Source organism: Diorhabda sublineata, chromosome X (genome assembly GCF_026230105.1).
Source record: "Diorhabda sublineata isolate icDioSubl1.1 chromosome X, icDioSubl1.1, whole genome shotgun sequence".
Lineage (NCBI taxonomy): Eukaryota > Metazoa > Arthropoda > Insecta > Coleoptera > Chrysomelidae > Diorhabda > Diorhabda sublineata.
Window position 1 is genome coordinate 23,331,803 of NC_079485.1, and position 17,443 is coordinate 23,349,245.

The 17,443-nt window shown below is 32.3% G+C and overlaps 1 protein-coding gene across 1 annotated transcript in view; it reads right to left on the reverse strand.

Annotated features, from left to right (window-relative positions):
• Positions 1–1,025: 1,025 nt before the first annotated feature.
• Positions 1,026–17,443, reverse strand: part of LOC130451193 (uncharacterized) — a 65,604-nt gene continuing 49,186 nt past the window's right edge. The window contains exons 5-9 of the mRNA XM_056790043.1: positions 9,150–9,625; positions 4,352–4,480; positions 4,012–4,141; positions 2,092–2,229; positions 1,026–1,513 (exon numbers count right to left, since the gene is read on the reverse strand). Coding sequence (XP_056646021.1) covers positions 1,347–1,513; positions 2,092–2,229; positions 4,012–4,141; positions 4,352–4,480; positions 9,150–9,625 — 1,040 coding nt within the window. The 3' untranslated portion in view covers positions 1,026–1,346. The remainder of the gene's footprint in view (positions 1,514–2,091; positions 2,230–4,011; positions 4,142–4,351; positions 4,481–9,149; positions 9,626–17,443) is intronic.

A 17,443-nucleotide genomic window follows, 5' to 3' on the forward strand; every position in this document is an offset into this window, starting at 1 on the left:
CATTTCGCTTCAATAGTGTTATTTTGGCAAAAAGTAATGCTTATTAACACACAAAATTTCTTTTTATCCATTTTTACAAAGTAACAAAAGTTGCTTCACTCAAATTACTATTACTAAGAAACTAATAGTACAGAGAGGTAACTAACACTAGACATAATTGAAAGGACACAAAAACACGAGCACAACACAACGATCATGAACCATCAGAAGAAACTGTTCTATTTAATGTATACAAACATCCAATTTTGTGTCAAGTTTGCCAACTGGATGTCTACTTATGCTGACAGATCCATCTAGGGGTCTGAACTTCAATTAGAAAATTGATTCAACCTTGGGTCGTCTATAGGTGTATTCCACTAAGCGTTTACGGCGTTTGAAATACTCTTTTGGGAGTACCACATAGCGACTACGATCGTTGTGGTCGCGGCGAGAACGTCACTCATGACGTCATGACTAACGTTCACAAAGACCCTTGTCAAGAGGTACGGAATTTTAAAAACTCAAGCAACGCAGATTGCAACCATGATCTATCTAGTTATTTAGTGCGGTATGGGACATAAGTATTTTTGAAGCGTCTTGTGACGTACTATCAAATATTTTACTACCGCCTCAAAAATATTTTGATTTTACTTTAATGTAAATCAGTTGAGCATTCTACTAAAAAAATCAATAATTTATAAATTATAACATAACCTCTTAAAGCTTCCGCTTTATTTTGTTCTGTTTTGTCATTCGTTTATATTTATCTCGACGCTCAAAACGCCTCGTAAGCAATTCCATTTGGGTTTACGATTATAACGCTCAGAAAGGGAAAGATTGTGGTCGTGAACGTAATTGTCGGGAGTGCTTAGTGGAATCCAACCTATGTGAAACGTCTATAAAATAGGCGCTTTGTGCACCTAATAATAATCAACTAAAACACTATTTTCAATAAAAATTTATTAATCCAATGTATATTTACAGCAAATATATATATATATATATATATATATATATATATATATAGAAATAATTTATTACATGAAGCATTTATATAAAATATATATAAAATTATAACGGAAAGTAATGCATAAAAATGTGGGTGATAAATTTATTTTAAATAAGTACAAATACTCAATTGTTTTGGCAAGATTTAATTTTATTTCCGTAATGTTAAAGTTGTTATTAATTTGAAGCACTAGGATTTTGGTACTTTGTATCAAACCAAAATTGCTGTCATTTAGAAAAAGCAACAGCGGAACAAAATAAAAATTTGTATTGCTACATACTTTGAGCTCACTAGAATCGATTCTGTTTTCACTGACTTCTATTTTTGTACCTAAGGCTAGTGCAATCACACAAGTAACTCAATTCGAATGAGAATTTCTTAATATATGTATTTCAACTTTGCCTTCTGGAATTTTCTTCATTAAATTCCAAGCTTCGATTCTGGTTAAATTTGTGAAATTGATGTCATTCACTTTCAATATTTCGTCGCCGACTTCCAAATTTCCAGATTTGTCTGCTGCGCCTCCTGGAATTGAAAAATATATAATATGTAGTGAATAGAATCAAAGTATAACTTTCATATTGTCCCAAATTTTTGGTAATGAACATTCTGGTTCAGACGAAAATGGTGATTTTAAAACAAATAATTTGCTGTTTACAGATAGACACTTTTTCAGCTTTTTCTCCATTCAAAATGGTTCTGATTACCTTTACATTCCATACATAACCCCCTCTTAGTGAAATTCGTCTATACAGTAGGTTCCTTCGCCAAATTGGGTACGTTCTACTTAATGCCCACAACAGTCCAAAAATCTTTAGGCTCAGTAAGCCTTTTGGTTCTCCAGCCTTTGTCCTCTTTTGGCAAAATTGTGTATCAAAGCTTCCAGTCCTCAATTTTAGGTTTCTGAGACTGGTTCTCATATAATTTTTTTCAAACGTACTTGAAAGAAACGACATTATTATGGGTGTTATAATCGTGGGCATTAAGTAGGATGTACTCTACGTCAAATTGAGAGTTAGAAAACCCTTGTTTTGTTAAATGAATAATAAACCGTTGAAAACAACACTATTTCATTTGATCACCGTTTATATTCAGTTTATTACCTGTAAATATTTTTTTAACTCGTAATGGCACATCTCCTAGTGGCGAGTCTTTACCTCCTTCAATACTGAATCCAAGTCCAGCTCCGTCTTTATTTATTGCTATGATTGTATTAGCTTTCTTTTCTTCCAATGAAGGAGCTGAAACATAAATTAATGATCAACCAGAGGAGAAAAAGCCAAATGGAATAAAAGACAATTCAAGCTATTTCTTTATTTAACGTAATACATACTTAATAAAGTGTATTATAAATAAGTGACTACTATTAACTGTTTTTTAAATTGCGATTCTTCATTATGCTTTACCTTCAATCTCTGAAGATAATAACTTGGCTATCGAAACGCGCGTCATATACTGTAATTATGAGTGTTGGTGTAGTTCTAGTGTAAACAGTGTGCTCAGTATGAAATTCCAACTTATTAGTTATGTATATCGACCACCTTCATGTTTTTTCTTTATTTCAATATTCCTCTAGTCATATAAGCAAGAAAAAGGTTGATAGTAGGATTCACCTACAGTTACAATTAATAAAAGTTCATAATATTCAACTACAGTATAGTTACAAGTTACCATTCTTGGGGTTCCCGGTCATGCGGGTTGAATTTTTTGCCACCTGTGACGTGAGTGCCATCTGGCGGTCAGATACGACAACTGGGCGTCGGCCGTATTGTTGTTTTTCGTAACCCATAGCACCATACCTCTGTATTATAAGAATTATAAAAGATGATGAACTGCGTTGTAGTGAACTGTATTCTTAGGACAGGTAAATACCTTTTCAGACTAAAAAATGAGTCGTGGGCGCGTGAAATTTTCAATAATGCTCATATATATTAACTGCTATTCAACATTATGCCAAATTTTGTTTTTTAGTTTTCAAAATCCTAAATTGATGGAATTAAGTGTGAAGGACATTACCAAGGACTAATTACCCATTTTGCTTTTTTAACATCTACTCTACACTAATCATCAATCCATATTCCCCATAAAAACGTTCAACATGAATATATTTTGGGTTTTTCGCACAGGAATTAATAAGACTGAACAAGACTCCGTAAAAGACTGGAAATATCGAAATGTCAAAGATGATCTGAGACTCTGAATTTATTAGTTTTATATCAAAATATCTGAACAAAATCTCAATTACTTTTAGGGACACAAGACATAAATTTCAGCAGGGAAATTGAAATCAAGTGGAAAGAAAGAAATACTATTCAGTTGTATATTGTTTCATCGAATGGAAAAATCTAGGGACACACATAAAATTATTTAGGAAAATTGAAAGCAATGAAAGTGAGAAGAAAAGTTATTCGGACATTAGGACAAATGTGATAAGAGTCCTGACTCCAGACGAACAATAGGAAATAAGAGCACTACGGTGCCGCATGCACATCAAGTGGAATGAAAACCTTGCCAAGCACTATCACACGTTCCATTGGCAGGACTTTCACACGAGGAAGAACTACAAGGTTAGAGGTGAGGAAATTGTGAGCTTCTAAACTCTTGTAATCCTTCATGGTTTCTTTGGTCATGAAGTTCGTGCGGAAAACTAGGTACTCCAGTCTGTCATGTATAGCCACTGGTCCTTATCTCCCTCCATATCTTCGTAATGCAGCTCAAGCGGGCCACAACCACACTCCTGAATTTTCTTCTGATAGTGCCTATGATCATGATTAATCAATTTCTCACTATATCTCCTTAAAAAACCATACTCCATCAAACAATATTCCCTAGAAGTGTTCCGGTGTTTCCTCTCTCCTCGAAACGACGCCTTGTTGTCATGACTGCTTAATAGATAGCGCAAGCGTCGCGTCGCCCTGCCGGAGCTTCGTGCACCCCAACGATTTCATTTATAGTCAGTTTTTGACTCAAACAAATAGAAAGTAGTTCTGTTTAAGCTATTTTTCATTACAAGATTCACTTACATTTAGTTCCTGAAAGCATAGAGGACATTGAAGATGATCTTCTTTGTAAACTACCGCTGATGCTACTAACAGGTGATGGCACAGTATTTTCTCCTTCTTCTGTCACAATGGAAAACTCAGTCAATGGTTCCTATAATAATTTAAACTTAGATAGCAGCATTAAATCCTAATAAAAACTCACAGTTACCATATTTGGTCACATTATTAGAAATACTGATAACTGTTGGATGATAAATTGGAATTACAAAAAAATGAAAAAAAGAGACTCTTCCAAAATAAGGTAAGTAACTTTTAACTACATGATTGTTAAACTGGTGTTTAAAATTGAATTTTAAATTACCTTAAGTAAGTTTACAGCCTCCATATGAGTCAAGCCACTTGTCGATTTATCATTAATAAAAATTATTTTATCTCCTCGTTTCAGTCGACCATCATGATAGGCCATGCTGTTATATCGTATACGATGTATCTATAAAAAGTATAATTATGGTTTGAATAAAAGGTAAATATAAACTTAAACGCAAGTATATTGAAAACTTGTGAAAATGAGCAAAATTCTGACTAAAGCTCCTTGCATCTAATGAAATCGAGTTAACTCCAGTTAAAGCTTAAGTTTCTTGTATATTTATTACTGCGCAACCTGCTAATACTTGATAAACTTGAGAACGCAACAATGGAAATAAATTAAAAAAAAAAACTCCCGTAATTTACGCACAAAATTGATACAAGTGTCCTAAATTTCGTAAATTGCAGGCAATTTCAACAAAACTGCAAAAATACTCGGTTTCATGGAGTTCCCTTAACGCTATGAAACAATAAAACAATACAAAACAACTCTCACTACCGAAAAAAACAAAAACCAAAAAAAACTAACACGGATACATACGAGAAAATTAATTGTTTACCCTACGGCTGCCATTTTGACGTAGACCAGCTGTTTTCTAGGATTGTCCAATTAGTAAATTCTTCTCTTTTAACGGTTACGTGCTCTTTCCAATTTCACCAATAAATACAATTAATACCTTTGTTCGCATTTCACAGTTAGAATCGATTCAGAATTAGTTGGTAACCAATTCAAAATAGGCGTAATATTAAAAGTTTGATTACCAACCTATTTAAGATTTTATTTTACAGCGAACGATTCAAGTACTATGGAAACGTTTACCTATCACTACTTCCTACTGTTGAATATTCGTGTTAGTTCTTCTAAATCTGGAAAGTGAAGGACTCTCAATGACGTTTTTACTAGGGTAAGATGGGGGAATGCGGTCAGCGGGCAATGCTGGTCACGTTAAAATTTTAAACTTCCAAAAACATTCTGCTATTACTATTAATGTTGCCATCTAGTATGGGGCCGAGTAAACTTATTTACCAAGCGGTGACATTTTGCATCGAGCGTAGTGAGTTTGATAGTTGTGTAAAGGTTGTTATAAAATCAAAAAATCAGTTAAAGGTAAGCTTAAAGTGATTTATGCCATTGAATATATTTTTTAAAATTCATTACAATACATTTACTATAATATCCAATATGTTTTTTACATTTTGTGAACGTTATTCAGGTTTTTCGTACTGAAGACTGTTAACACCACCACTACACCCACACTCACAATTACACTGTCTGACGCGCGTTTCGATAACCAAGTTATCGTCTTCAGAGATTGAAAGTAAACAGTTTAGTCAGTCAATGAAGAGTTTTACAAAATGAAAAATATGAAATCCGTGATAGATTGATACTGTGCTTGATGCATATCTTTAGTCTACTATATAGGCTCTGTAAATAAATGATTACCTATGCTGTAAGTTCCTAAGATAAATTGAAAAATGGATCCATACTTAAGTAACCGCCATTCCCCCATCTTACCGTATTGCGCATGAGAATCTGAAGCTCTACCAAAAATACGAAACTGTTATTTAGAATTCAGAATTGAATGGAATGATATTGACAATTTTGAAAGAGCGTATGCGACCAGTATATGAAATGGTTATGAATCAGACTCGTGGACAAAGCTGTTTGATCATAGTTGTACTGTAATTGATGAATATTTTTCAATATAAAGTATAATATTACATTCCATAAACATTTATTAATAATGTCCTTTCACTGTTACCTATATCGATTATTGTTAATAATATTTATTTATTGATTTGTATGTTATAATTCTCGCATAAAATATTAATATATTCATTGGTATGAATGTGCTTATTATTCGTATTGCATAATACTCAAATATCCCCATTTAAATCTTTGTTAAATAGTTAATAAATTGTCTTTCAGACAATAAAATATATTTAAATATCATTTCCGTGGTTTGTTCCCACTCTCACCTACACCTACAAATAAGGAGAGTATTCGCTATTATTAAGCGATTTATAAAATGTATATTAATAGTCTATAAATCTCTACTACCAACCTCTATTGATTCATATGATTTTCTTTGTGTTTATCAACGCTTTAACATTTTCAAGGTATTTACTTTGTTTAAATGTACCTATGGTCCGTGATCTTTTGTCATATTCTTAGACAACAGGAATTTAATGAATAGCTCTAGTAAGCTATAACTTGAGATAAAAGAGTCGATAATAAATAAAAGAATTTTTATATAGAAAACGTTTTCGAAATGTTATAAAACTGATCCAGTTGATAGAAGTAATAAAAAGTGTATACTTGAATCCAAAATTGTTAAAGATAATTCCCAATCAAGTTAGACGATTAATCTTTGTCAAAAAGTTGTTGAATACCGACAAAATGAAAAAGATTCAGTATCAGGCAGCCGTAAGATTCCACTTGAAGGTACCGTCATGGCTGTAGTTTATATCTTTCTTTAACAGTAGATAATATACGAGATCAACACTATCGTCTTATATCAAAACGACATTATTAGCATCAACGGAAGTGATCAAGTGATTTTGTTTTTGAATGTTATCGCTAGAACATTTTCATACACAGTTTGACAGGGATTTTATCAAGCGATACCGAGATTGTATGTAATATTAATGGCGGGTGCTTTTACGTTTACTTTTTGTGTGATTTATGATTTAATTTAGTGTCAAATAATAAATAAGAGTGTAATTAGTAATACTGAATTGGATATCATAAAACGTCCCAATTTGAGTTTACAAAGCTAGTATGTACAGTTCTATTCATTGAAATAGCATACAAGTCTTGCTCATTATACCATAATCACTAACCCTTTCTGTCCACTCCAGATAGATTTTTACCATTCAAACCCATTTGTTCGTTACAATGTATGCAACGGATATATTGAAGAGACTACTAAAGCGCAATAAGTCCATCACTTACTAATACTAAAAAATATCTTTTTATCGTTGTATTTATAACAACAAAAACTCTTTTTCCTCCATCATTTTAAATCGACCTAGAAGAGTTTGAATTGATATAGACACCTAGTTAAAGGTGTTCCTCGAGCATTAAAAAAATGCTCTTAGTGAATTATGATGGAACAAAGAAGATAAAACGATGAAATCTTTCGTTGTCATTATAGAACAGCTATAGAATGAAAACATTGAAACATATTGGTCCATACTAGAACAGCGAATTCAGTTGCTTTCCGGTTGAATTTAACTTTCACAGTTTGTCAAATCCGAAGCTTTTATTCGTCTACATGCCGTAGGACGGGATCCTGGAAAGTTTGTTGCATATGCAGCACTTGCAGCCGATTCAAAGAGATGTTTTCTTTAAAAATTAATCTTGTTCCGCATTTTAAATATTTCTTCCTTCAGACCCAATCTTCCGGCGCAAGGTCCCGTCTTGTTTCCATCGCCTCTTCACTCTGGCTAAGGTACTCGTATTATGAGCTAGATATGTTGCCAGTCTTCTGATAGACCAGCCATCTTCAATTTGGCAATAATCGCAGCTTTCTGAATTTCAGTTAACTGAGGAGGCATTAAGTACACTTTTGGTTCAACTGAACTCAAATTAATTATTGAAGCAAAATGTAAGTGTGTGCTTTTTCAGTATACAAAATATTTAAAACAATCGATGGTATAAACTATATTATTACTTCGAAGGCTGAGATCATAGGACGAAAACGAATAAATTTTTAAGATATAACCTAACAGATCAATAGCCGGTCAGTAGTGAAAGAAGAGCAGGATGTGTGGAATCTTGATAATTGGATCGAAATAACCATCGAAACGAATTTCTTAACTATGAAACTATGGAGTGGGCTGTGCGCTCAAATGCATTCAATAATTTATTGTTGGATACATGTTTTAACAATTAAACATTATTTATATTTATTTCATGATATGACTGGCAGCGTACTCGGTATATATATATGCTCTTTAAACCGGACATTAACGGATAATATCTTATTCTGCCAACAACCTGCCACAATCATTACAGTTAATTTCATAAATACCAGTCTTTTCCAAATCTGGTATCCTATCCTTGGGATTGCCCAGCAATTGTTTTAATGTATTGCTAGATTTATAAACCAATTTAAAACGTACTCTAATAAAAATTATTTCCCATCTTTTCGTATAAGATGAACTCAAAGGTACTAGAGCAACTCGTTTATTTTTTTCGTTTTGATTTTGATATAAGGTAGCTCCACATAAAGACTTTTTAAACCTATTAAAGTTAATTAACCTATTTACTATTATTTTATCTTAACCATCAAGTACAGCCACATCCTCAATAAAAGTCATTTCTTGTTTGTATCTTTTGAATATTTTGACGTTAAGTGAAGAATGAATAATTAAACAATGTACCAGAAAATTGCTATTTTATGTCGGATGTAATGGAAGGAATTAGACGGGATGTTCCTGCAAGTACGAAGGTTTTTCCTAAATATATCAAATTTTAGTCTATTACTATTCTCATTTACTACTGTTTCTAAACGCAGTATCTGTCCATTATTTTCCATTAAATAAGTGAACTTTATGGATGGTAATTTGGAATTGATTTTTAAAGTGAAATTTTCTACTTTCCCCTTTTCCGTTTCAGATATAGCGAAAATATTATCCACATATCTGTAGTTTACCTTCAGTCTATGAAGACGATAACTTGGTTATTGAAACATGCATCAGTGTCAATTGTAAGTGTTGGTGTAGCGGTAGTGTAAACAGTGTGTTCAGTATTAAAAAATAATGTTATGTATTCGTAAAAAACTCACCGTTATATCTTTGTTCTCGTCAATACCTCCAGATAGAGTAATTCCTAGACTAGTTCCTTTTGGATCCATTTTAAGAACAATAGTTCGCCTGTCAACATTCGAGGATGTTATTTTTTCGATTGGTGTAATGGGTTCTATTTTTCCAACGTGGCTTTTATTAACACCGTTCTTAAGCGGAGTGGCAGCAATATTTTCACTTATGGCATTGTCTATTTTATTATTTTGTTTAGGTAACGTCGATTTGTAAACAGGAACTTTTTGTGGCAAAGGCGGAGGAGAACTCAAACTTTCAAAACTTTTTTTCAAAGCTCTCACGTTAATCGGTGCTGGTTTTCTAGATTTTGAAGTCGAAAAAAAATCTGTAAGTTTGTCTTTTGGCTCTTCAGGCATTTTTTTTGGCACGGGGTTGAGAGTGGAGGAGTTCATCGTTAGAAATATATTTTTTGTTACTGCTTTTGTTGTGGGTTCGTTATTTCCTGAAAAAATATACATAGATACACAAATATATCTAAAGAAAACAAATCGGTCTATCATGGATGAAACTATATTACACAAAAAACGTCATGATTGCGTTCATTTTGGAAAAAGGAAATCAATGAATAAATCAAGAATAACTTCGTCAAGTTCTTAGTATTCCCTTCCTTTAGTATTTTGTGATTTGTTTGGCCAACTGTCCATTTTAGTTAGATCGTTGTGGTACTGCTAGCTATTAAAAAGAAGTAAACAAAGAGATATGGAGATGGGAGTTCATGAGGCAAAAAAAATAAATTTGTTTTAAACAGAAATATAAATAATGTGGGTTTTCAATATTCCCTTTCTTTAATAGTTTATTAAATCATCATTCATAAAGAAAACCTTAATATTCGAAGTATAGTTCATCGTATTGTATGGTTTTAACACAACTTTCAACAAGCTCTTTTGGCCTTGGTAAAACCATTATTTGGGCTTAGATACAATAAATCGTTGCACCGCATTTTCAACATTTCCTTTGGATTGAATTTTTCCCTAGGTCCCATGGATCTGAATAAATAGTACGAATGTGTTAGGAATTCAATAGCATCAAGTTATTTGGTGTTATTCCACGTAATTTTAAAAGTTTTATTTGGCTTAGCATTGTTTTGTTATGAAAGAATCTGATTTCAGTTACATGAATATTTTTCCGATAAAACCTCATACATTCACATCAGCTGCTGTCCAATATATACCATAGCTCGATCACCTGGAATAGTTACGAAATACAGACATTGAACCTTCATAATTCCACCAGACACACAACAAAGCTTTCCGCTCGGATCGACCTCTCTTTACAATGGGTTTTGGTATTGTCCTTCGTCTAAAGCCATACAAATACAAAATTATTTGCGTACTTGGCAAGTATACGAGATGGCAAGCAAGCAAGCCGCTCAAACGACGTGCACAATTTAAATGAATCAGTACTGTGGCAGTCAATATGGATAGCGATCATCTGGAGAATCTCTTTGTTGCTTTCACGTTTTTGTTGTGATGAACTCAACCATGTAGATTTACAAACTTTTACGGCGCCGGATCCAGTTCCACTTTTTTAATGGTAGGTCGAAAAGTTGCCATTAGCGAATTTTTTTTTCAGTTCGTTTATAGTACTCTAGAGAGATATGTTATCTTACATTTTTTTTCACCCATCATTAACTGCATTCCTTAATCACATTCCGATTTTTATTGTATATATGCTTCGCCAACCTAATGACCTCTTCATTTTCATAAAAATCAAGACGATAGAATACATCGATGCCAATAATTCGTGAAATTACACTGGTAAACACTGTTTTTGTTACACGAACTTTGTGATGATTTTTACTTGTTTTGATGTACTCTCACGCAAAAAAATATTATTTTGTTTCAGTCACATCCAGTTTTTTGTGACAGTTATATATTCTTATGTTATGTGTGTGGATAATTCAAAACAATTTTGCATCTTATCGTCGAAAATTTACGCCGTTAATTGAAAAGTGCTATTAGACTTTCGTTTTCCTGTGTACAACCAAAATATATCATGGGTTCCACATATATCAGGTTGGGTTTAACAAGAATCTAGATATTTGCCTTTTGGTATACGATTTGGACGGAACCAAAAGATCATGTAAGTGATTGCTATTTTTGTTTGATTTAAACAAAAGGCGTCACCACCAAGTCCAAACACACTGTCCAGTACCCAAACTTATCATCGACCAACAGACCAATTCTAATAGTGCCGAACTACCTGTGCCATAGCCTCTAAATCAAGCAGAAAGTTAGGATTCTGTTTCTATTCCGGAATTTGAGCTTATTCAATCCGATGAGGTATCTCAAGAGAGTGACCCGAGTTATCAACCGTCAACCGCATTTATTGATACAAAGTGATTTAAATGATTTGGTACGTGATGAATTTGTCTATAAAACAAGTTGAGCTTTTAGGGTTTAGATTAAACTATTAGAATTTACTTTCTCCTGGAACGAAAATTTCTTATTTCCGATATCGTGACGATGAAATGAAACCTTACTTTTCTAAAGCAGATGATTTAGTCTATTGTAATAACATTTCTGTAGTGATGAATTTATTGAATTTTGAATATGATCAAAATCACTGGCGATTTTAAATGCATTGCTCTTTTGCTTGGGCTACAGCTGAATGATCTGGAGAAAGTCGCATGGTAATTTTTTGTGAATGTTGTCCAAAATTTTCTAGGAAACCATAAAGCGGAAAATAAGACTTAATAAATGAACTTATAATTCATACAAAGTTTTGGGATGTAATATGTCTTTAAAAATACATGTCATGCACTCTCATCTGGATTTCTTCTCCGAAAATTTGGGTACTGTGAGTGACAAACAAGACGAAATATTTCATCAGGACATTTCTTTAATAGAAAAGCGCTATCAAGAGAAAAGAGTCTAGGAATGCTAGCAGATTACTGTTGGATACTTGAAAATGACTTACAAGATGCCAAAAATTCACGAAAATCATAGCTATTTATTATACATTAAGGAATATTTGTTAGTGATTTTTAACTTTTTATAAATATATATGTCTTGATGTTAATTGTTTTCCATTGATATATTTGGTGGCCATAGAACATGTACTAATAGTTAGTAGCAGGATTAAGGTAGCTAGAGAGCGTAAAATATAACCAGTTATCTTTATTATTCCTTGTCACTGACCAACCGATTAACCGTAGATTATTAAACACGCGTTTCATTATATTCTATCAAAGATTTATTTCATTACAGCGATAGTATAATATCTCGTACACTAGCATCTATTTTTGGTTTATTAGGTTCATTTATATTACTAAAACGTAAATAAAAGTATGTTTATTTTCTTTGACAGTTCATATCCGCTTTATTTTTCATTGTCGATTTGTTTTTCGATAATAAAACACCGTTTTTCTAAGAAAAGTGCGTCAAATGCGTCAAATATAAACATTAAGTTCATAAACAGTAATGCAATTTAGTTTATATTAGAAATAAGTATGAAATTAATCAGTGGTGATATAAAACCGCAACTAACGGATATATGTCGGAATAAAAATATGTATAACATTTATTCATTTATCTACAACACATAATCTATAGATTACAAATAGAATATTGGCAATTGAATCATCATGTCAAAAGTGCCAGTTTTTACATTTTGTGAATTTTATCTTGAGATATGTTTAGAAAATCTGTTACATAAAGAATTATATGCCGTTTACAAAAAATTTTATGACATCGTTAACAGAAACAGCCGCTATTTTTCTGAATTTATTTTAATAAATTAATCAAAAAGTACCAGTAATTTTCAAAATGGGCTTTCCACCATGTGGAGTTATTTGAAGCTTGCTTTCCTAAAATGTTTTCGACCAAAAAAAGCCAACACGTTTACATGGATGGAAGTGAATAATTTTTTTAAAGAAACTCCAGATCGTTAATATACCTATCAAAAGAACAATGACATCTAGATCGTTCACCAACCACCTCATGCCACAAACTTTCCATTTTCAAATGACCAAAATGATAAATCATACATTCGTATGAGTTACATCATCCTTAAGAGTAATAGTCATCATTACTCGCTCCTTGAGTAATATACTATTACACCACAGGGGACCAATTAATGAGTAGGACAAATATAAGTTTATCTTTAGTCTCTGAAGACGATAACTTGGTTATCGATACGCTATTTAGTGGTAGTGTAAACAGTGTGTTCAGTAGGGCATATATATGTAAAAGTTAACCAATGAACTAATAACTGGTCGACAAAAAAATTTTTTGTAGTAACACAAGAATGAATATTGTGATAAAATGTACCTAAACAAATACGAAAATATGAAAAAAATAATTGTAGCTCGTAAGGTTTTTATGTTACATTTATAAAACCATATTCATTGGTAAAATATTTAATATTTATTAGAAAATTGATATAAATATTTATAGTTTATATAATGGAGGAAATTCATTTTCAATGACATTAGAGCATCAAGGGATTTGTATGCGTCTAGAAGTTCATCAACTAACTGTTTATAGTTTGTATCCATATTGTTGCTCAAAAATTCCCTCACTACATTAACAAATGCCTTCCATGCTCTAAGTTCATATCTGGTGAGCTTTTTTGTAAAATTGTCAACGTCTAGCAATTATCTTATTTGTGACCCAAAAAAATACCTTCCATTGATTTGGCATCACTCAACTGGGGAAAGACTTCTCTAAGGTATTTGAATCCATCACCCTCATTATCCATAACTTTTGCAATGTGAAGGGGGACAGAAGGTCATTTTTGGGATTTACAAGGGGTATAAACTTAACATTTTGAGATCCCGGTTAAAACTCACTTCTTGCTTGTCAATTTGTTTTACATAGTGTTGGTCTACTGCCCGACTATCCCATAGACAAAGAAAACAGCAATGTTTCGTAAACCCTCCTTGAAGACCCATTAAAATTCCAAATCACCTTCAGGTCCCCACATATCTGCCACTTATACTTGTAGTTAATTTTATCTAAAAGCAAGCGAATATTTTCATAAGTTTCTTTCATCTTCATAGAATGAACAACTGTTATAGACGGTTTTAAATTTCCATTGTGTATTAACACTGCTTTTAAACTTTATTTAGACGAGTCAATAAATAGGCGCCACTCACTGGGATTATGCCTGGGAGCCCACTGCTTGTCTTGGTCTCCAATTAAAGTACCAAAATATGTATTTGAAATAGGCTTATTTCACATTTTTGGAAAATGACCTGGCTTGCGATTTCACCATAAATTCTCCACAAATATAACGAAATTTGTCAAGAGAAGTTGTGCAACTAGGGCGCGTTTGACTTGACATTTTCGTCTTTATCACTTTTTGCACTATGAACAGAGAATCACTTACTATGAAACTCAACAGAATACTAATTTTTATTATTATTTTTATGTTTATTATTCTGAATAATACAGTTCAGGAATTTTTTTGGCCATAAAATTTGCCGATATTAACCGCCCCTTTAGAAAATTACCAATCTGCTAATGTAAACAGGGATAATTGAGCTATTGAAAAGTGGTGCGTGTTAGAGCTTAATAAATATTTTTTCTATTATTGGATGGGTATTTCCATTTTAAAAATAAAGGTCTCGCCTGTGTTACGAAAATCTTGTCGGCTAGTGAATAGAACAAATAAACGATAAAATAATTAGATGAAATAATAAAAATACAATGTACAAATAGAAAGGCTAATAGTTGTAGATAATTTCATGATGCCAATTACGAATAACGAGAATATCATAAAACGGTAAAAATTTCTTTCTTATGTTAGAGATAGTTTAACAAAAAAATCTCCCTTTCATATCTCCGTAATATTTTGCATGATTCTAATTCAGTTATACTTTGAAATTGTCAACTTTTCTCTAGCTTTTCGGGTAAATAACAGTCTTAAATCTAGAAAAAAAACAACTATTGAAAAAAAAACAAGTGAGTTAGTCTGGAATGGAGGTTACACATTTATCTTATATTAACAAAGAAATAAATAGCCAGAACATCTAACTATTGCTCATTATTACAAAGTGGAATAACTGAAAGAAAACTACTATGAGAAATTGTTTTTTTGAGGGTTATAATTTTTATGTCACCGTATCATATCAATTCCTTTCGATTACGTTGAAATTTGTGCGACAACCGACAAGATCAATCCTCATAAAGCTATTATCTACTAGCACTATGGCTTCTTCAAAGAAGACCCAAGAATAGAAACTTACAAATTAATTAGACTTGGAAGAAAAGCAGGAGACCCTTGCTTGGTAGATATAAGGCAAATTCATTACTTTTTGGATGGCGAAATTTGCAAGAGCTGAAGCCTACAATTGACTCTACATATCATCATTTTTACGACTCTTTACCGCACTTAAAAAAATTAAAGAAATGAACCTACTTACTTAGTTACATTAGTTAGATTAAGAAAAAGCAAACTCTGTACAAATTAAATTTTAATTCAATATAAAATATATAGCTAAAAAATAGCTTAAATCTCTCATGAGCATGTACAGCATGAGTTTTGAAAAATGATCCCAAAAAGATCATAAAGCAGACAAAAAACAACTTTTTTAATAATAGAAAGGCAACTAAGAAGTAGTCATAAAATAAAAAAAGAAGGAAAATACTGAAAAACTTTTTTTGAACAGTTTTTTGTCTCTCCTGATAATTGGTGGTTTTGGATTTAAGACATTTGCCGATTAAGGTATCGAGATGGAATTTAACATTGGTGGCCATTTGGTCTTTTATTAACGGCTGTAGCAGCAGCCTTGTTATAAAAATTTATTTGTAGTAAGCCAGGTGATCTTCAGGGACATATGATCCTTATTTGAATTTACCGCTCTAAAATACTTATAATATCTTTAGTTGGTAACATTCATTGCATACTATTTGGTTTCAGTAAACAACTACATTAAACGCATCAGATATTGTTTGCGAGACAGTTTTTTGCTTTTTTCGTCCTCAAAGGTCTTTTATATTAAGCAGTATATATTTTCTTCCGTAGTCTAAGTATAGTACTTTTATGTACCACAGCGGTGTTGTGTATTACGAATATTTTTAAGTAATTTACGCTATGTTCTTAGTTTATGTTTCGGTTATATTTTCATTTTAAACATTTGGTGTGGTCTCAGGAAAGTTAAATCTACCTGTCAAGTCTCCTTAAATAGTTCTATATGTAGGAATTTTTTAATATTTTCGATAAATTGAATTTTATCTAAATAAATAAATCGTGTAGCTGTGAATTTATATTTATGACTGTTAGGTTTACTTATAAATCCACTATGAACAACCTCTTTCTCCCCAATGGATGTTCTACCATGTCCCAAAGCTCCCAAAGGTCAATGTGCAAACAAGTTCGATGTCGAATTTTAACTAATATACCTGAGAAACTAGAATTAGAGGCAGAACAAAGAGATCGCAAGAAAGCATCGAGTGTGAAAAAAATTTTCTGAAGAAATTTGGTTAAGTAGTTATGATAATTTAGATGACGTGGACTCATTTTCAGTTCCAGGTAGGGACGAGATACTTCTGAAGTGATGATGGACAGTTTCTTTCAGAAATGCTCTCCTAAACTTGCTGATTTCGTATTAGTTGAGTTTGTGAAAAAGAAAACAAGATATTTCCACCTTCCCACAATTAGAGTCGACGGACTGGTTTCACAAGAATACATCAAAAAAATTTTACCAGCACCGCCGATTATACGTGAACATTATTAGTTCACTGGGGAGTAAAAATTCATTTTTTTACTATTACTTGGGTGTTAAGGGCTGCAGGTTGTTGTAATAAGATGAATACAAAACGAATCAGAAATAGCTTCTATATTGTGAATTATATTTCAAAAACTAAACGGGGGTCAAGTATCCCTACTCTTCCCTAATTGCATTCACACATTCACACATCGTTTTTTCTAATGGTTAGTTTCCATACATAACAGTTCAATTAACAATTCTTACACTTAAAGGTTATCTGAAAAATTAATCACACCGTGTAAATCAAAGTTAATTTCATTTAAATACACGTTCACTTCGCGCACTTTGATATTTTGTTGTGACTAAAATATTTACGCAAAACTGACAGAATAACAATATACCAACTTTCTACAGTTTTAAAACTCTCGCCTGCGAATTGCACTTATCTAAAATTAATCGGTATATACAGTACACATTCCAGTGATATTACGTGATTGTGTTTAGGTTTAAAAAATTGTAATTGATTATTACGTAATTTACCTACAACTAGTCTCCTTTGTATTAACAATAGTCCGGAGGAGTAATAAACAAGTTAGAGGTTCTAGA